At 50.5% G+C, this 20,399-nt stretch overlaps 2 protein-coding genes across 2 annotated transcripts; both read left to right on the top strand.

The window, feature by feature from the left end:
* Positions 1 to 3,084: 3,084 nt before the first annotated feature.
* On the top strand, positions 3,085 to 6,085 carry hoxd10a (homeobox D10a). Its single transcript, XM_056289950.1, has 2 exons — positions 3,085 to 3,905; positions 5,253 to 6,085. The coding sequence occupies exons 1-2, from the start codon at positions 3,143 to 3,145 to the stop codon at positions 5,531 to 5,533; spliced, it is 1,044 nt and encodes a 347-aa protein (XP_056145925.1). The 5' UTR covers positions 3,085 to 3,142; the 3' UTR covers positions 5,534 to 6,085.
* Positions 6,086 to 8,547: 2,462 nt separating this feature from the next.
* Positions 8,548 to 10,319, top strand: hoxd9a (homeobox D9a). Its single transcript, XM_056289952.1, has 2 exons — positions 8,548 to 9,230; positions 9,574 to 10,319. Exons 1-2 carry the CDS (start codon positions 8,591 to 8,593, stop codon positions 9,816 to 9,818), a joined length of 885 nt encoding a protein of 294 aa, XP_056145927.1. The 5' UTR covers positions 8,548 to 8,590; the 3' UTR covers positions 9,819 to 10,319.
* The last annotated feature ends 10,080 nt before the right edge of the window (positions 10,320 to 20,399 follow it).

The raw sequence follows: 20,399 nt of genomic DNA on the forward strand, positions 1-20,399 counted from the left end.
CTATCTATCTATCTATCTATCTATCTATAAATATATCTATCTATATATAGATGTAGATATATATAGATGTATATATAGATTATATACAGATACATAAATATAGATATACATATATAGATAGATATATAAATATAGATATAGATAGGTAGATATATATATAGACTATATATAATATATAGATATATAGATACATAAATATAGATGTACATATATAGATATATATATAAATATAGATAGGTAGATACAGACATGTATATATTATATATATCTATACATAAATATAGATTATATATAGATTATATATAGATATATAGATGTACATATATAGATATATATCTAGATAGATAGATAGATAGATAGATAGATAGATAGATAGATAGATAGATAGATAAATACATGAATATAGATGTAATAGATAATATATATATATAGATATAGATCTATATCTATATATAGATATAGAGATATATATAGCTATATGTATGTATATATAGATAGATAGATACAGATATGGATAGAAAGCTTTATAACGGCAGATATCTTGCTCCTGACATTGGCAGTAAGGGTAAAAGCGGAGCAGCATGTGTGGAGGGAGTTGGGTGGCGCCATGTCGTCAGACTTTTCTGTGTTTTCATGGCGTCGCCTTTAACGCGGGGGTTTGTTCCGAGGACAAACCTGCAGACCGTCGCACAGGACTTTTACATGGCTGCACGGGGGGGGGATGCGTATTTGAAGTTGTGGTTTTACGCACCAAACGTCCTATAGACAACTGTGTGTGTGTGTGCGTGTACACACACACACACACACACACACACACACATATATATATATATATATATATATATATATATATATATATATATATAATCGGCACATGCATATGCATATTTTTTTTCTTTTTCTATGTATATGTAGGCATATGTGCGTGTACACACACACACACACATACACACACACACACACACACACACACACACACACACACACACACACACACACACACACACACACACACGCAATTCACAGTCCACACACCCAGGCGACCCACAGGCGCAACACGGTGTTGGGTATTCGGTGATTTCTCATTTTGGGGTGCAAACTGATTTGGGTTGTGATTGGTTCGTGGCGAGGCGGCGTAGAAACAGCACGCGCCACCGACTTTGATCCTCGAGCAAAATAACGCGAAGTCTCCACACCGGCCTCCTCTGCTCTGCTCCCAGCGTTACGCGTGGACGTCCGCCAGAAGAAAGGAAGAAAGGCAGGAAGAAAAGAAAAGAAACGTCCGAGTTTGGCCTTGTGGGCAGAAAACAGCCTTTCCCCCCCGTTTTAAAACCAAACTAATTAATCAGAGACAAATGAAAGACTGGAGAGCGTGACCGTGAAGGCGGCATCGCGCTGCAGCCACAAAGAGTGTGTGTTCTGTGTACTTGTACGTGACTGGTCGACGTGTTGAATATTGTGGAGAATATTGAGAATGTTCATTAATATTGTGGAGAATATTGAGAATGTTCATTAATATTGTGGAGATTATTCATTAATATTGTGGAGAAAATTGAGAATATTCATTCATATTGTGGAGAATATTCATTAATATTGTGGAGAAAATTGAGAACATTCATATTGTGGAGAAGTTTCATTAATATTGTGGAGAAAATTGAGAATATTCATTAATATTGTGGAGAATATTAAGAATATTCATTAATATTGTGGAGAATATTGAGAATATTCATTAATATTGTGGATGATATTCATTAATATTGTGGGGAATATTGAGAATATTCATTAATATTGTGGAGAATATTCTTAAATATTGTGGAGAATATTGAGCAAATTCATTAGAATTGTGGACAATATTGAGAATATTCAATACTATTGTGGAGAATATTGAGAATATTCTTGAATATTGTGGAGAATATTGAGAATATTCATGAATATTGTGGAGAATATTGAGAATATTCTTTAATATTGTGGAGAATATTGAGAATATTCACGAATATTGTGGAGAATATCCTTTAATATTGTGGAGAATATTCATGAATATTGTGGAGAATATTGAGAATATTCACGAATATTGTGGAGAATATCCTTTAATATTGTGGAGAATATTCTTGAAGATTGTGGAGAATATTGAGAATATTCACGAATATTGTGGAGAATATTGAGAATATTCTTGAATATTGTGGAGAATATTGAGAATATTCATGAATATTGTGGAGAATATTGAGAATATTCATGAATATTGTGGAGAATATTGAGAATATCCTTTAATATTGTGGATAATATCCTTTAATATTGTGGAGAATATTCATGAATATTGCGGAGAATATTGAGAATATTCATGAATATTGTGGAGAGGAGATTAGACCTTGTGAGTCCGTCTTGTTTCGTTGTAGGCGAGCTGGACGAGTTGGTGTCCGTCCGCCAAGTGGCTCTTTAACACCGGAGCGACGCCAAAACCCAGCAACGAACAAAAGCGCCGGAGCGGCCTTCTGGACCGAGCGAGTTTCGCAGGTTAATGAGTTTTTATTTATCCTGCAAGAGAAGAAACAACACAGCCACCCAAGTCAGTGGCTGAATTTCACTTTGCAAAAAAAAAAAACCCCCACTGGCACAATATCTTAAGGTTCGAGGGCCATTCTGCAGTTGTCGCCAATATGCGTCATGTAGGTTACACGCACACGCGCGCACATATATGCCCACCCCCCCGCACGCGCACATACACGCGCGCACACCAATGCACGGATGCGTTTCACGCGTTAAATGAGGGTCTGAAACGCGTCGCTGTTTTTAATTCCGGATTCCTTCTTCAGGTAAGAGGAGAGAGGGAGATGGAGTAGGGAGAGGGGTCGGGGTGCCCTTCGCGGGTCTCGAAACCAATTTCAAGTCCGTGTTCTAGGTGTCGCTGTTGACCACGTCTGCGAGGCGAGGCGAGGCGCGCGCCGGCGCGTCCGCGCGCAGGGGAGAGGAGGCTGCCGTCTCAAGGCCATTTTCAAATCTCATTGGTGGGCTCGTCATGTGGCAGTAGCGAGGCGTCCTGCCTGCCGCCGCGCCGCCGCCGCCGAGCTTGTTTTTCCTGGACATGTCCGCTCACAAAGGACACCTCTCGCCGTCCTAGGACTCGGACCCCCCCCCCCAAAAAAGCATGTCGTTCCCCGGCAGCTCCCCCGCGGCCAACACGTTTCTGGTGGACTCCTTGATTGGCGCGTGCAGGACGGACGGCTTCTACGGCAACGGCGGCGGCATGTACGTGCCGCCCGGCGCCGACGTGGGGACTTACGGAATGCAAACCTGTGGACTCCTGCCGGCGTTCGGCAAGCGAGGGGAGGTCAACCACCAGAACATGGGCATGAACGTCCACTCGTACATACCTCAGCTAGATAACTGGACCGACCCGAGCCGGTCTTGCAGGCTGGAGCCGCCCGGCCAGATGTCAAGCTGCACCTTCTCGCAGAGCATCAAGGAGGAGAGCAACTGCTGCATGTACTCCGACAAGCGAGCCAAAGTTGCCGCGTCAGACGTCCCCGCGTACTCGAGCATCCTCCCCGACTCCTGCCCGCTCGACGGTCCCGAGATCCCGGTCCCGGGCTATTTCAGACTGAGTCAAACTTACGCCAACGGGAAACACCAGCAGGACTACTGCCACGACGCGCCGCCGGGCAGCCCCAACGGCACCGGCACGCTGATGCAGCTCAGCCGCGTCCCCCCGAAGTCCCGGTCGTCCTCCTCCTCCTACGCCGGGGCGGACGCCGGCGCGGGAGAGGCGCCGCTGAACGGCGGCCGGACGCCCACCGCGGCCGCCCCCGCCCCCGCGGCCAGTCCGGATCCGAGGTCGAACGCGGAAGAGAAGAGCCGCTCCGTCGAAGCCCCCGTCTCCAGCCCCGAGCTGCCTCCGAAGGAGGCGAAAGGTGGGTGCACTGTGGTCCAGCGAGGCGAGGGGGTGGTGGTGGGTGGGGGGGAGCGGTGGCGGCTGTGGCGCTGCAAGGCGAGCGCGGCCGCCTCGTAAAAGCCGCGTAAAACACAAACAAGCCCGCAGTCGTAACCTTTAATGAGAGCCGCGCTCGCAATAAAACAGGCACCGCGGACGACCGCGGAACCGAGGCACGGCCCGTTGCTGCTTCTTCTTCTTCTTCTTCTTCTTCTTCTTCTTCTTCTTCTTCTTCTTCTTCTTCTTCTTCTTTTAAAATCGAAAGCCCCCTTTCCCCCTGCTCTTAATTGAAGCACGAGCACTAACTACCACTTTTGATCTCGTGTCGTCAGACACGACAAAAGTTAATGCAAGTAACTTCCACGATATCACACGCGCGCGCGCGCGCACGCACACACACTCTCTCTCGCGCACACACACACACACACACGCACACACTCCGAAATGATTGCAGAACTGAAAGTGGAAACGTTGCCGCGCTTCCTCCTTTGCTGTTCTCATAAAGCGTTCGCATGTTTCATCGAGTTCCGCACGTGCCGGCTTCATCAGGTCTACGTCTGAGGTCGGGTCCGCAGGTCTAGGTGCGGGTGAACTTTGGTGGCACTATTTAGTTCTGTCGCACGTGCAGGTCGTGGAAACGACGCCGTTAGAAGGCGCGCGCGGTTGTGTTTGGCTGCCTCGGTGTCGCGCTCACCGCGCGTGTAATGGGCCTAATAAAAGGCCGACCTTTTATTTTGGGGGGGGGGTAAAATTGTGGTCCACGCTGCTCGTGGCACCCTGAAAGTGGCGACCCGCTGCTCAAAGTGAGGCCCGCGTGCCATTGTGACGTGTTGGTGTTCTTTTCTGGGTCTGTTTATTCTGTTCTGGATCAGTTTATTCTGTTCTGGATCAGTTTATTCTTTTCTGGGTCTGTTTATTTTGTTCTGGGTCTGTTTATTCTGTTCTGGATCAGTTTATTCTGTTCTGGATCAGTTTATTCTGTTCTGGGTCTGTTTATTCTGTTCTGGATCAGTTTATTCTGTTCTGGATCAGTTTATTCTGTTCTGGGTGTGTTTATTCTTTTCCCGGTGTGTTTATTGTTTTCTGGATATCTTTATTCTTTTCTGGATCTGTTTATTCTTTTTCTGGATCTGTTTATTCTGTTCTGGATCTGTGTACTCTGTTCTGGATCTGTGTATTCTGTTCCGGATCTGTTTATTCTGTTCCGGTTCTGTTTATGCTGTTCTGGATCTGTTTATCCTGTTCTGGATCTGTTTATGCTGTTCTGGATCTGTTTATCCTGTTCTGGATCTGTTTATCCTCTCCTTGTCTCTGCCGTCTCTTTCAGAGCCGCTCTGCAAGGCCGACACGCCGACGAGCAACTGGTTAACCGCCAAGAGCGGGCGAAAGAAGAGGTGCCCCTACACCAAGCACCAGACGCTGGAGCTGGAGAAGGAGTTCCTGTTCAACATGTATCTGACGCGAGAGCGCCGCCTAGAGATCAGCAAGAGCGTCAACCTGACGGACAGGCAGGTCAAGATCTGGTTCCAGAACCGCAGGATGAAACTTAAGAAAATGAGCAGGGAAAACCGCATCCGAGAACTCACCTCCAGTCTCACCTTTTCGTGAGCGCGCATGCGCGCCGCCGCCGCCCCCCCCCCCTCGCCGACGACTCTCCAGTTTAACGCAGAAGCAGCATCGGACGTTTCAGCCCTCAATCTCACGGAAACTGTGACTGTATGCCATTGTTTTTGTTTTGTCCTGTTTTTTGTTTTTGTTTTGTTATTTTGTATAATTTGGTGCGGTGTTGTGTACTTTTTGTATTGTTTCGGTTTAATTTTATCACAGGGTAAACACTTCAAAGTCTTAAATTATTGGGGTACACGTCGACGTAACGTTGTCCACTTCCCAGCAGAAGACATTGCTATAGGTATGCTGTCGTGTCTCGAGAAGATGTTGCCACGGCGACCAGCCTTTAAAAGATAGACAAGAGTCGCGGGCGTGAAAGCACATGGAGTGTCGTGCGCGTGTGGCAGAGGTGCTCCCGCGTGCGTGCGTGCGTGCAGGCCAGCCAGCCAGCACGTGTCCAGAGAGCCCCCGTGCGTGGTGGCGTCCAGCAATGTTAATCTGTGAAAAAATACTGCATGTTTGTGGCATGTATCCTGCAATAAATAGATTGTCAAACCACCCTGTTCCGTAGTGTTGCCCCCCTCCTCCCCTCTCTCCCCCCTCCCTCACCCCCTCCCCCTCCCCCCCCCACCCATCAGCCTACTACTCATTACCGAGCTGGCCTGCGTGCGATGCGCTTTTTGGCGCATGTCGCCGGCCGTATCCGCTGCCCCGCGCCGCGGGGGGGGGAGGGGGGGTTCGGCCCCCTGGCAGAGGGTCCCTGCTATGCCCGCGTGCCGCTGTGCCCGCGTGCCGCTGTGCCCGCGTGCCGCTATGCCAGCGTCTTGCACTTGCACGCGTCCCACGTTCTGCGTGGAAAAAACAACACAAAACCCACCGTGCAGAAGGGAAGGACCCCGCTGCCCCCCCCCACCCCCCCACCCCCCCCAAGTCCCGCAGGTGAATCCCGCAGCCCGTCTACACCAGATTAGAGTCCGGGCCAGCAGCACAGTCGCGGGGCCGCTTGTTTGTCATTCACACACCATTTTAACTCTCCCCCCCCCACCCCACCCGGAAGCCCCCCCCCTCCCCACCAAATTACAATTTAATTGGCCTTCTGGTTTTATGCGGCTGCTTAAACTGACGAACTTCTTGGGTTGGAGTTACTACAGCCGCGTTTTTGTTTTTGTGTTTTTTTGTGTGTTTTTTTTTTGTGTTTTTGTGCCATAAAAACCTGCCGGTCGGGTCTGATGTGCTTTTGGGCTTTTCGGGGATTCCACGAAAAATGGAAAGTACCGCGAGCCCAAACTCCGAACCCCACGAGGCAAGGTTAATGTGTGTGTGTGTGTGTGTGTGTGTGTGTGTGTGTGGGGTGGGTGGGTGGGTGGGTGGGTGAGTGTGTGAGTGTGTGCGCGCGCGCGCGCGCGCGTGTTTTAGCACTATCGGGTCTTCCACGTTTTTGTGGGATCCTTCATACATACACGGGATTGTTTTGTGTCTTTTGCAGAACATGTCCTGCTCGGTGGAGAGGGTGGAGAGGAGGGTGGAGAGGAGGGGAGGAGGAAGGGGGAGAGGAGGGGGGACGTGCAAAAATCAAACTTCGTGGTGAAAGTTTGATTTTTGCACGTTTAAAAAAAAAAAAAAACAAGCCCCGTGCAAAGAGAGGGCCGGTGAGATGCAGCGTGACGGAGGAGCTCCTCGGGCCCAGAAGCTCCTCGGGCCCAGAAGCTCCTCGGGCCCAGAAGCTCCTCGGGCCCAGAAGCTCCTCCGGCCCAGGAGCTCCTCGGGCCCAGGAGCTCCTCGGGCCCAGGAGCTCCTCGGGCCCCAGAAGCTGCTCGGGCCCAGGAGGAGTAGGCCGAGCTGGCCTGGACACGTGTGCAGGATTTATTCTAGCTTTCAGGATCCTGCACAGCAGCCGATCCTACACATCCGGCCTTCCAGCGCCGAGTCCACTTGTTCCCGCGGCGGCGGCGGGAGTCCGCTGGGTCCGTGGCTTCCTTCTCCTGGACTCCTCTCTCCCGGTCCTACCGGACTCGCCAGCCCCCCCTCCCCCTCCCCCTCCCCAGCTCCAGCCCCATTTATGGTAACGTGTCATAAGTTTGATGGGAGTCTTGAGCTCGTGAGAAGCGGGCTCAACCTTGACTTGAAGGTCAGCAAAAACACCACCCACCCCCCCACCACCCACCCCCACCCAGTGCTCCGTGGCATCAATTATAATTAAAACAAAATCCAAGTCGCGTTCAATTCAACCTTCCGGGCAGCAAACCCCGAAATAAACTTTGTTGTGCGCTCGAGTCCGTTTTTATTAGAGGCGCGTATAATCACGCGCACCTCGTAAACATTTATTGATACATAATAAAGTTATTACGGCCTCTCGTTCATTTCCCCCACGCCGCTCCCGCGACAGCTACAGAAGAAGAAGAAGGAGAAGAAGAAGAAGAAGAAGAAGAAGAAGAAGAAGCAGAAGAAGAAGAAGGAAAACCCCGCCGAGCAGGAATTAAACAATACACAGCGCGAGCTGAACGGAAACGGCGCGTGTTATTTTACGGCATCGGCTTTACGAGGCCCGTCAGTCCATAAAGCGCTTTACTGGCGCTGGGCTGCGATGGCGGCGTGAGAAGGAGTCTGCATACGTCAACTTATCAGACATCAGCTCTGACAGCTCGTGAGGAGGTGGAGGTGGGAGGTGGGGGCACGAGAACGCAGGACTACACCAGTCCCATCTGAACCGTATAGTCCGGCACCGTCCAGAACCGTACACACACACACGCCGCGCTCATCTCGAGCCTTTTTCCGTACCTCCTTCTCCTGCGCGAGAACCAGGACACCCCCCCTCTCCCTCCCTCCCCCCCTCCCCCTCCCCCCCCCCCTCGTTATTATTTTTCTGAAATGAAAAGGCAAATTAAAGCGCGCGGCTATCAGCGGGCTGATTTACTCGCCGTATTAGTAAATACGGTCACGTGAGCGCGGTAACCAATCCCCGCAGCCGGGGCCCAGCGAAAATACGGCGAGATCGCTGGAGGGGGGAAGCGTCCCGCAACACTGTAACCTTCTATAAGAGCGCGCGGACGTCAAAACATGTCGACCAGTGGCGCTCTCGGCAACTGCTACGCCGACCCCGTCATCGGGCACGAGGCGGAGGACGTGTACGGCGCGCGCTTCATCCAGGCTCCGCACACGGTGACCTCGAGGCCGCCGCCGCCGCCGCCGCCGTCAGGTGCGGGGGGCGCGAGCGGCAACGCGGACTTCTCCTCGTGCAATTTCGCCCCCAAGTCCGCCGTCTACCCGTCGTCCTGGTCCTCGGTTCACCCGCAGTCCGCCGCCGCGCTGCCGGGGCTCTATCATCCGTACGTGCACCACCACCACCACCACCACCACCACCAGCCCCACCTCTCCGCCGCCGACGGCCGATACGTCCGCTCGTGGATCGAGCCCATATCCAACCACGTTCCGCTCTCCGGCTTCCCCGCGCCCGGCGGCCGGACCGCCAAGCCCGAGGCTCCGGCTCCGGCTCCGGCTCCGGCTCTGCTGGCGCCGAAGGGCGCCGAGTGCGACGCCGCCGCCGCCTTCGACGCCGAGTCGCGGTCGGCGGCCGGCGAGTTCGCCTGCGGGCTCCACGGGTGCGCCGAGAAGGCGGCCAAAGAGCACAGCGGCAGGACGGCCGGCGCGCCGAGCCGGGCCGAGCCCAAAGAGGAGAAACAACAACAACTTGACCCAAGTAAGTAAACCAAATATCGCCCCCCCCCCCCACCCAACACACCACCCCCCCCTCCCCCTTGATTTACAGCCCTACCAACTGTACGAGCGGGCTGTGTAAAGCCCGAGGTTTTACTAACCTATAAAAGTGTCTCGTGCTAAACCACGACTGGGTCGACTCGCGGGGAAAGCGTGGGGGGGAAAAACCCGCCCAACACCGGGCCGCCGAGCCCGGTCTCGAACTCGCTGCATGCACAACGCATCATCCGTCTCACGTATTCTCTTTCGTGCGTGTGTGTTTTTGTGTTGCGTGCGTGCGTGCGTGCGTGCGTGCGTGCGTGCGCTCTCTGCCCCCCTTTCTGCAGACAACCCGGCGGCCAACTGGATTCACGCGCGCTCGACGAGGAAGAAGCGGTGCCCCTACACCAAATACCAGACCCTGGAGCTGGAGAAGGAGTTCCTCTACAACATGTACCTGACCCGGGACCGCCGCTACGAGGTGGCCCGCATCCTCAGCCTGACCGAGAGGCAGGTGAAGATCTGGTTCCAGAACCGGAGGATGAAGATGAAGAAGATGAACAGAGAGAAGAGCGGCAAGGAGCATCTATAGACCCGAACCCACCCATCCCCACCCCATCCCCACCCCCCGCTCCGGGTCGGCTCAAGCGGTCGGACACATGTGATGTTTTGCAAGAAAATCACGACTAGAACCCCGCTCGGGCTCCTGCAGGTTTGAGCCTGAGATCCGGATCAGCGGGCAGGACTCGGAATCAACCCCCTCTCCCCCCCCCCCCACGTCTCGCTCTCCTTTTTTCCGCCAGCAGCGAAAAAACAAAACAAAACAAAAAAAAGAAACAAAATGTACAGGAATTTCTAGACTGCCAAACTATATCTGCTTTTATTTTATTTTCATTTTATTTTATTTACACGGAGGGGAAGAAAAAAGAAGCAGCCTCGAACTATCCGGCTCGGATTGGTTTTTGTTGTGTTTTGGTTTTATTTTATTGTCTTCGTTGCATCCGAGGGAATTTCGAGAATCCTCGCAGATACCCGCGCTGAGGAGCCGCCGCTGGACTAGCGCTGCTTCCGCCCGCCCGCCCGCCGCTCTTTACCGTTTGGAAATGCATAAATATACATATATATATATATCATATATATATACACATATATAATATTATATTTATATTTTTTATAGATATGATTTATATATAAATCATATCTATATATCACATTATATATATATTATTTATATATATATAAATAATAGATATATATCATGTTATTATATACATATTATATGTATGTATGTATATATATTTATATATGTGTATATATAATATCTATATATAATATTCTATATATATAGATTATATACATATTATATGTATGTATATTTATATATGTGTGTATATATAATATCTATATATAATATTCTATATATACACATATTATATACATATTATATATATGTATGTGTATATATAATATCTATATAAATAATATGTTTATAATATTATATATATATTATATACATATTATGTATATATGTGTATATATAATATCTATATAAATCTATGTATAATATTATATATATATTATATACATATTATATATGTGTGTGTATATAATATCTATATAAATACTATATGTATAATATTATATATATATTATATACATATTATATATATATGTATGTGTATATATATTTCCATAGAAGTGTCCTTTGTGTAGCAATGTGGAGTGGGGGAAAGAAATAGATCGAGCGATGCTTTGACCTACTTTCCCGAACGTGTTTGGGGCGTTGAAGCGCTGTGCAGACCTGCGATCGGCGGGGTGTCGGCGGGCCTCCGGCACGGGGTGTCGGCGGGCCTCCGGCACGTTGTGCTCAGCCCTGCAACGGAGGCGGCGTTCCCCGCAGGGAGCGGCAGAACGGGGCCTCTCGCCGGGCCTGTGACGCGCGCGAGTCGTGTCGGTTTACTACACCTTCACCGGCCAACATGGCTGCCGTCTCCCGCCTCCACGTCCCCGCACCGGGCGCCGGGTGCCGGTGAAGCGGCTGCCGAGCCCAGGCGCCGCTGCCCCGGCGGAGCAGCGTGTGACCCGCCGCGACGCGGAGGGATCGAACCGCACACATGACCGCTGCGGCCCAGTGCAGAAGGAAACCAAAGTGCGTGTGTGCGTGTGTATGCGTGTGTATGCGTGCGTGTGTATGCGTGTGTGTGCGTGTGTGTTGTGGACACCTGGAGCGACTTTTTGAAGCAAAGCTGTCAGAGCGAAGGGGGTCTCTGGAAAGGCTAGTTTCCGCCGCAGCGCGCGGCGGTTTGTTTTTCGGGTATTTTATTTTCTAATTTTTCTTATTTTTCTTATTTTATTTTCCAAACTGTATGAGTTTTATAGGCTGGAAGGGCGGATTCCGTTACAGAGCCCGGGAGGAACTTGGTAATAAAGTGTTTACGATTGGGAGAGGTGTCGTCCGCGTCCCCGCTTTATTGTCCGGCTTGCAGGGCGTAATGGCTTTAAGGCAGGAAGGCCGCGGCCCAATAAAGCCATAGAAGCGGCTAGACGTCTCGAGACGTCTGGCCTAAATGACTTTATGACGCGGGCCGGCGATAGCGCCCCCTTTCAAGCCCCCTCTTCTCTCTTTCTCTTCTTTCTCTCTCTCTCTCTTTTTTTTCCCTCTTCCTCGGGTGCTGCGTCTGAAATGTAGACCCTGTTCTTTATAACGGGAGGGGAGGGGGGGTCTGCTCCATAACTAGTATCCCCCCCACCCTCCCCACCCCCCCTACCCCCTACCCCCCACCCCCCGTCCACTCAGTGGTCACGTTTATTCATCAACGCCACTGAATGGACGAAACTTCACTTTGACTGCTTGGTCCGCTGGCTGGGCCTGCGATCGAACCTGCGACCGAACTGGGAGGAGGTCGCCGGAGCGACCCGGCGGGACTGGCCCGTCCGCCCCGCGTCCCGGTCTGACCTCACGGAGCCGCAGACTTGAGCGGTGAACGTGCAGGAGAAAGTCGAAAGCCCGGATAGGGGGGAGGAGGGGGGGAGATTTGGGATGAGTCTTAATTAATGTTCATGAGGACATCGTCACGTCGCTACGGCGCGAGACGAACGCGTCGACGAGGTAAGTTAACGCAGGTCGTCGCCGTCACCAGCGCGGGTCTGTAGCAGCCCGAGGCCGTCGGCCATAGCTGAGGAGCAGAGCGACCGCCAGAGGGCGATATTGTACTTATTAGAGAGCCGACGGCAGCCTCTTTAAAAGCCCGTGACCACCGGGCCCCATACGTAGTCCGAGGTAGGTACAGACATATACATACGTAGTCCGAGGTAGGTACAGACACAGTCCGAGGTAGGTACAGACACATACGTACATAGTCCGAGGTAGGTACAGACACAGTCAGAGGTAGATACGGACACATACACAGTCCGAGGTAGGCACAGACACATACGTACATAGTCCTAGGTAGGTACAGACACATACGTACATAGTCCGAGGTAGGTACAGACACAGTCAGAGGTAGATACGGACACATACACAGTCCGAGGTAGGCACAGACACATACGTACATAGTCCCAGGTAGGCACAGACACATACGTACATAGTCCTAGGTAGGTACAGACACATACGTACATAGTCCCAGGTAGGTACAGACACATACGTACATAGTCCCAGGTAGGTACAGACACATACGTACATAGTCCCAGGTAGGTACAGACACATACGTACATAGTCCCAGGCAGGTACAGACACATACGTACATAGTCCCAGGTAGGTACAGACACATACGTACATAGTCCCAGGTAGGTACAGACACATACGTACATAGTCCCAGGTAGGTACAGACACATACGTACATAGTCCGAGGTAGGTACAGACACATACGTACATAGTCCCAGTTAGGTACAGACACATACGTACATAGTCCGAGGTAGGCACAGACACATACGTACATAGTCCCAGTTAGGTACAGACACATACGTACATAGTCCGAGGTAGGCACAGACACATACGTACATAGTCCGAGGTAGGTACAGACACATACGTACATAGTCCCAGTTAGGTACAGACACATACGTACATAGTCCGAGGTAGGTACAGACACATACGTACATAGTCCCAGGTAGGTACAGACACATACGTACATAGTCCCAGGTAGGTACAGACACATACGTACATAGTCCCAGTTAGGTACAGACACATACATACGTAGTCCCAGGTAGGTACAGACACATACGTACATAGTCCCAGTTAGGTACAGACACAGTCAGAGGTAGGTACAGACACATACGTACATAGTCCCAGGTAGGTACAGACACATACGTACATAGTCCCAGGTAGGTACAGACACATACGTACATAGTCCCAGGTAGGTACAGACACATACGTACATAGTCCCAGGTAGGTACAGACACATACGTACATAGTCCCAGGTAGGTACAGACACATACGTACATAGTCCCAGGTAGGTACAGACACATACATACATAGTCCCAGGTAGGTACAGACACATACGTACATAGTCCCAGTACAGACACATACGTACATAGTCCCAGGTAGGTACAGACACATACGTACATAGTCCCAGGCAGGTACAGACACATACATACATAGTCCCATGTAGGTACAGACACATACGTACATAGTCCCAGGTAGGTACAGACACATACGTACATAGTCCCAGGTAGGTACAGACACATACGTACATAGTCCCAGGTAGGTACAGACACATACGTACATAGTCCCAGGTAGGTACAGACACATACGTACATAGTCCCAGGTAGGTACAGACACATACGTACATAGTCCCAGTTAGGTACAGACACATACGTACATAGTCCCAGGTAGGTACAGAGTACAGACACGTACATAGCCCGAGGCAGGTACAGACAGAACCGACGGACCGCGGCCATAATCCGTGGACCCGGAGGTGAACCGGGTAATCCGTGGGAGGAAGAGGAAACAATAAAACAAATAAATAAATAAATAAATCGCCTCATTTCTGGAAAACCTAATGAGGCGCCCATCAAACGAGGCGCCAAAAGAAAAGCGGGAGATTTACTGACGCGTCTTGTTTTCCATACTTTATTTTTTTTGCACAACACGGTCCAATAGAGGCGTAGACGGCTCGCGGAGCGCGTCCTTAAATGCCAGCCGAACAGAACCGAGGCTGATCCAGGCTGCACGCGGCCTCTCGGAGACAACGACCCCTCGCAGCCTCTTCCCGGCAGTGGCAGAAGCTTCATTCATGCTGCACTCGACGAAACCTCAGTAATACAAAGTGCTCTAGAGACCCCCCCTCCCCCTCCCCCTCCCCCTTTATCTGGACAAGCTGGCCCAGTTCTGCTTAAATTCAAGTCATGAAAAACCCGCACGTAGTTAGAGGGCACGACCTAACCCGAAGAAAGTCGTTTTTGGGTGTTGTTGATTTTTTTTTTTTTTTTGTCACCTCCGTTATTTCCTCTCCTGCGCCATAATAATCTCGGCGTTTTTGTCCGGGCGAAATCGATCGACGGAAGGTTTTCCGGCGTTATAACGGACGTTATAACGGATGACGCGTGATATCTGTGAGGTGATCGAGGTCAGTCGGTTTCTGTCGGGGCGCAGCCGGCGTTCAGCAGCGTATCTTGACACGTCATTGTGTTGGGGGGGGGTCTTCTTTACACGGGAACAAACAGAGGGGGGGGGGTAACGGTGGTGTAACGGGGGTGGGGGTGGGGGGGTTGGCACCGTCGGTGGCGCTGTCTGCGCAGGGCGGAGAGCGGTGCAGTTTGTCGCGTCCTCTGCAGACCCGTCATAGCGGATGGAGAGGGGGTCTTCTGAGCGTTACGCCCCTTCAGGATTCGAACCCACGTTGCCCCGTGCTGCCGGAAAAACAAAACAAATCCCCAGGCCCGAGCGTTTCAGCGCGCGGCAGCAAGGCTAGGCTAGGCTAGGCTAGTCCAGGCTTTAAGGCCTGCTAGCCCCGGTACGGCCGGAGGAAGCGCTCCGCGCCTTCAGCGTAGGGGGAGGAAGAGGCCCGTCGTCATCCTCACTGGAGGGAACCCCACACGAACTGGGACGATTTCCACATTTGCTGAGGCTGATAATAATAATAATAATAATAACCGTAAATACTTAAAGGTGATGGCAGCGCTGAGTCAGGACCAGTCCGGCTTAGTTGCTGTGTTAGCAGGTCTACTTTAGACCTAGAGGCCAGCTCAAGCCGGCATCACGCGGAGCCGCGCGCAGCAGCAGCAGCAGGGAGAGCCAAAACACGAAAGTGTGGTCGAGGGGACATTCAAGACCGAAAATCATGTCAATGACAGTGTTTATATCTATCTATTTATCTGTCTATCTATCTATCTATTTATCGGTCTAATAGATAGATAGATAAATAAATAAATAAGTATATATATATATATAAATAGATAGATAGATAGAGAGAGAGAGAGAGAGAGAGAGAGAGAGAGAGAGAGAGATAGATAAATAAATAAATACATAAATAAATAAATAAATAAATAGATAAATAGATAAATAGATAGGTAGATACATACATAGATAGATAGATAGAGGGAGAGAGAGAGAGAGAGAGATAGATAAATAAATAAATACATAAATAAATAAATAGATAGATAGATAGATAGAGAGAGAGAGAGAGAGAGAGAGAGAGAGAGAGATAAATAAATAAATAAATAAATAGATAGATAAATAGATAGATAGAGAGAGAGAGAGAGAGAGAGAGAGAGAGACAGAGAGAGAGAGAGAGAGATATAGATAGATAGATAGATAAATAAATAGATAGATAAATAGATAGATAGATAGAGAGAGAGAGAGAGAGAGAGAGAGATAGATAAATAAATAAATAAATAAATAAATAGATAAATAGATAGATAGATAGATAGATAGAGAGAGAGAGAGATAGAGAGAGAGATCGATATAAACATTGTCATTGACACGATTTTCAGTCTTGAACGTCACCTCAATCACAATTTCGTATTTGATAATCTATCTATCCATCTATTAGATAGATAAATAGATAAATAATTATGTATATATAGATAGATAGATAGATAGATAGATAGATAGATAGATAGATAGATAGATAGATAGATAGATAGATAGATAGATAGATAGATAGATAGATAGATAGATAGATAGATAGATAGATAGATAAATAAATAGATATAAACATGATCAAATACGAAATTGTGGTTGAGGTGACATTCAAGACTGAAAATCATGTCAGTGACAATGTTTATATCGATCTATATTTATCTAATTATTTATCTATCTATCTATCTATCTGATTATCAAATACGAAATTGTGATTGAAGTGACGTTCAAGACTGGAAATTGTGTCAATGACAATGTTTATATCTATCTATCTATCTATCTATCTATCTATCTATCTATCTATCTATCTATCTATCTATCTATCTATCTATCTATCTATCTATCTATCTATCTATATATTTATCTAATTATTTATCTATCTAATAGATAGATAGATAGATAATCAAATACGAAATTGTGATTGAGGTGACGTTCAAGACTCAAAATCGTGTCAATGACAATGTTTATATCGATCTATCTATCGATCTATCGATCTGTCTGATCACATCACCGCCTTCACCTCGGTCGTCAGGTGAGATTCTCATTAAGGCTAGTGTTGACATGAAAGCCGCGTCCACCCAATCATTCATCATCATCATCATCATCATCATCATCATCATCGTCGCCATCGTACGCATTCTCCCCTAAAGGCCAAAAGTGCTTTTTTTAGTAAGTTTCCTTCTGTCATAAATGGCGGAATTTCGGTCCATCACACTCAGAGGTTCTGAGGTCGGTGTTCCAGCGCCACGCCTCGTGCGCGAGACCCGGGCCTCGCCCCGTCGGCCTGCTCGCACGGAGCCACATGTCGGAGCGCCGCGTTCAAACGCGCACCGGCCCAAACTCCGCACACGGCGCCTCCCGCCTGCGGAGGAGGACGCGAGGGCCGCGTGACTGACACGTAAACACTGCACGGGATGCGCATTGGCTGTCACGAGCTGCAGCCGCGCGCACGGACGACCCGGGGGCCTCGCGCACGGACAACGCGACAGCGTGTGGAATAAATAGTGATTGTTATTTGTTAATTCGGCGGATTGATTATTACCGTAATACCGCGAGAGCCGAGATGTGCAGAATTTCCTTGGCAATTTTTAATTTGATTTGATTTAATTTTTGTTGCTATTTTACTTCTGTGCAGATGTTGTCAGATGCTGTTAGGTCATCGTTTGGGTCTTTGTTCTTTTCTCTGCTTATAGGACCCCCCCGCCCCCCCCCTCCCCTCTCGCTTCTTGTTCTTCACCACATGTCGGACCGAGCTGGATTCTTCGTATATGTGAGAACTCACGCGGACTGGAGGCGCGAGACGGGGCCACGGCAGCCTACACGCACCACCCCGGGCTGGGTCGCCGAGGTGTATCTCGGGGCTGGGGCCGGAATGAGTTTATAATTAGCAGCCTGGTCCACGGGCGGGTCATTAACACGGCAAGTACTAATCCTGGTCGACGCGTGATTCCACGTTCTGACCTCGAGGCTCCGCGCGGAGTCCGGAAAGCCCCGCCCCCCCCGCTCCCCCCCCCACACCACTCAGAAATCATAACAAAGTGACCACTGTGTATCTATCTTACACTGTTAGATCTCATCGCCACGTCACCACCACCCTTCAGCCCCACCCCCACCCCCACCCACCCCCACCCCCGCATTGCAATGCAGAACATCCCTGGAAGGCTACCAGGAACTGTGCAAAGTAGAGCAAGAAACAGATGAGCGCAACGGAGTTTAAAAGGCCAAAGGGGGGCGGGGGGCGGGGGGCTGGGAGGGTGGTGGTGGTGGTGGTGGTGGTGGGTTTGCATCACGACGTTGATCGAAACGTTGTTATAACGCTGCGGATAACAGGAAGTGCGCTGCTGCCCTCTGATCCCGTGAAGATGGACGCAGCCCGCAGACGTGGCAGCGTCGCGCCGCGCACCGTTATCTGGGTCGGTGGGACCGCCTCAGACGCGGGACCGCCTCAGACGCTTTGCTTCGATCGCTCCGATCGACCGAACCCCCGCTGGGCAGCAGCGAGACGCCCCCCCCCCCACCACCACCCAAAACAACAGCGACGACCCCCGGAGGTCGCCTGTGCGAGCAGCTTGACTACGACCTTTTGAAACGTGTCTCAAAACGTCAAGTGCAAAGCAGGCGGATTTAAACGGTACAAAAGTGCACGAGATCAAATCCTCTACCCGGGCACGCGCACGTGTAAACCCCCCCGCGTGTCTGCGAGTCCTGCATGCTATAACGCACCGGCGCGGGGCAGAGCTTCCCGCGCCGGGGCCATTTTGAAAGTGGGCAGATTGTTAAAATATCAACACGTCCTCAGTAAGCCGGTGCGACCCCCTTGTTTCCCCTGTGCGACCCCCTTGTTTCCCCCGTGCGACCCCCTTGTTTCCCCCGTGCGACCCCTTTGTTTCCCCTGTGCGACCCCCTTGTTTCCCCTGTGCGACCCCCTTGTTTCCCCTGTGCGACCCCCTTGTTTCCCCCGTGCGACCCCCTTGTTTCCCCTGTGCGACCCCCTTGTTTCCCCTGTGCGACCCCCTTGTTTCCCCTGTGTGACCCTCTTATTTCCCCTGTGCGACCCCCTTGTTTCCCCCGTGCGACCCCTTTGTTTCCCCTGTGCGACCCCCTTGTTTCCCCTGTGCGACCCCCTTATTTCCCCTGTGCGACCCCCTTGTTTCTCCTGTGCGACCCCCTTATTTCCCCTGTGCGCCCCCCCTTGTTTCCCCTGTGCGACCCCCTTGTTTCCCCTGTGCGACCCCCTTGTTTCCCTGTGAAGCGCCTTATAAGAGCTGACTTGACGTTAGCCTCGAGCTAGCGAGCCAGCTAGCGTGCACGTTATAACCGCTACTACGTGACATTAACGCTTCCCTGTTATTAATGTTCCTCCTCACGAGCGCTTATGGAAGGACGTTTATTGCTGCAGGGAAAGTAACGCGTTGTAATGACGGAGGAGCGCGAGGACGCCGCTTAAAACGTCACCGCGGGTCGTAACGAGCTGCTTGTACAGACGACCCAGGGGGTCGTTTTACTTTATTTTATTTTATTTTATATTTTTGGGGGGTTTTATTTTATCTTTTAAAATGAGACCTTAACAAGAAAACAAAATGCACCGGGTTTAAAAGTCAAAATATGACGAGCTATTTAAGCCAGGGCGCGCGCACACACACACACACACACTCACGCGCGCGCACACACACACACACACACACACACACACACACACACACACACACACACGCACACACACACACACACAGAGACGTCTTATTTATTGGACCGGTTGGCTGCGGACCCGTAATGAGACACACATTTGGGCCACATGCGCGAGGTGGAAGGGGTTTGGAAAGAGTGAGACTTTACGAGTGGCGAGCGTACAAGCTGGTGGTGCCGGAGGAAGTCGCCATGCCGTCACCGAGATCTGCCCCTGGATCCCCCCCCCCCCCCCCGACGTCCCGCTGCACCGCCGTCCTGGCTGCTGCAGGCCCAGCGGTTCTGGCTGCTGCAGGCCCAGCGGTTCTGGCTGCTGCAGGCCCAGCACTGCAGACCACGCGGGCTGCGTTCACACCAAGAGCTGCACTCATATAATGCGTGTGTGTGTGCGTGTGTGCGTGTGCGTGCGTGTGACATATTTATTCTGTTTTCCCGTTTCTAAGCTCTTGTAGTGTCTTTTTTCGCCACGCACCCGGATGGCAGCCCGGACGTGTCGGTTTTGTCGTCGTCTCGGAAATAAATAGGAGGCTGTCCGCGCGGACACGCGCACCGCTCGTTTCCGCCTCCCCCTCTTTTGTCGGGGGGGGGGGGGGCGCCTTATTCTCTCTCTTCCAGCCCCTGGCCATTCGTTTGGACGCCGCAGCGTTACGGCAGGTTAAACCTGCAGGAGCCGGATCACGCTCGTCCGGTGCGTAATGCGTAAAACAGAGGGCCGGCACGCCGCCGCCGGGTCGAAGCCGGAGGCGGCGGCGGAATCTCCGCTGCGCTGCGGCGTCACAGCGCTGGATAGACCCCCAGACCTGCCCCCGGAAAACCTCCTGCTCGGGTTTAGATAAAAAATAAAATATGTAAAAACGCAAAAAGAAAACCCGAACAAAATAAAAAATAAACGCGCAAATAAAATAAAAC

Source organism: Lampris incognitus, chromosome 11 (assembly GCF_029633865.1).
Source record: "Lampris incognitus isolate fLamInc1 chromosome 11, fLamInc1.hap2, whole genome shotgun sequence".
Lineage (NCBI taxonomy): Eukaryota > Metazoa > Chordata > Actinopteri > Lampriformes > Lampridae > Lampris > Lampris incognitus.

Bases quoted from the DNA above. Each gene is read 5' to 3' on its own strand.
- hoxd9a (XM_056289952.1), top strand. From the start codon at position 8,591: ATGTCGACCAGTGGCGCTCTCGGCAACTGCTACGCCGACCCCGTCATC. The intron at 9,231-9,573 runs GTAAGTAAACCA...CCCTTTCTGCAG, and splicing joins ACAACAACAACTTGACCCAA to ACAACCCGGCGGCCAACTGG.
- hoxd10a (XM_056289950.1), top strand. From the start codon at position 3,143: ATGTCGTTCCCCGGCAGCTCCCCCGCGGCCAACACGTTTCTGGTGGAC. The intron at 3,906-5,252 runs GTGGGTGCACTG...CGTCTCTTTCAG, and splicing joins GCCTCCGAAGGAGGCGAAAG to AGCCGCTCTGCAAGGCCGAC.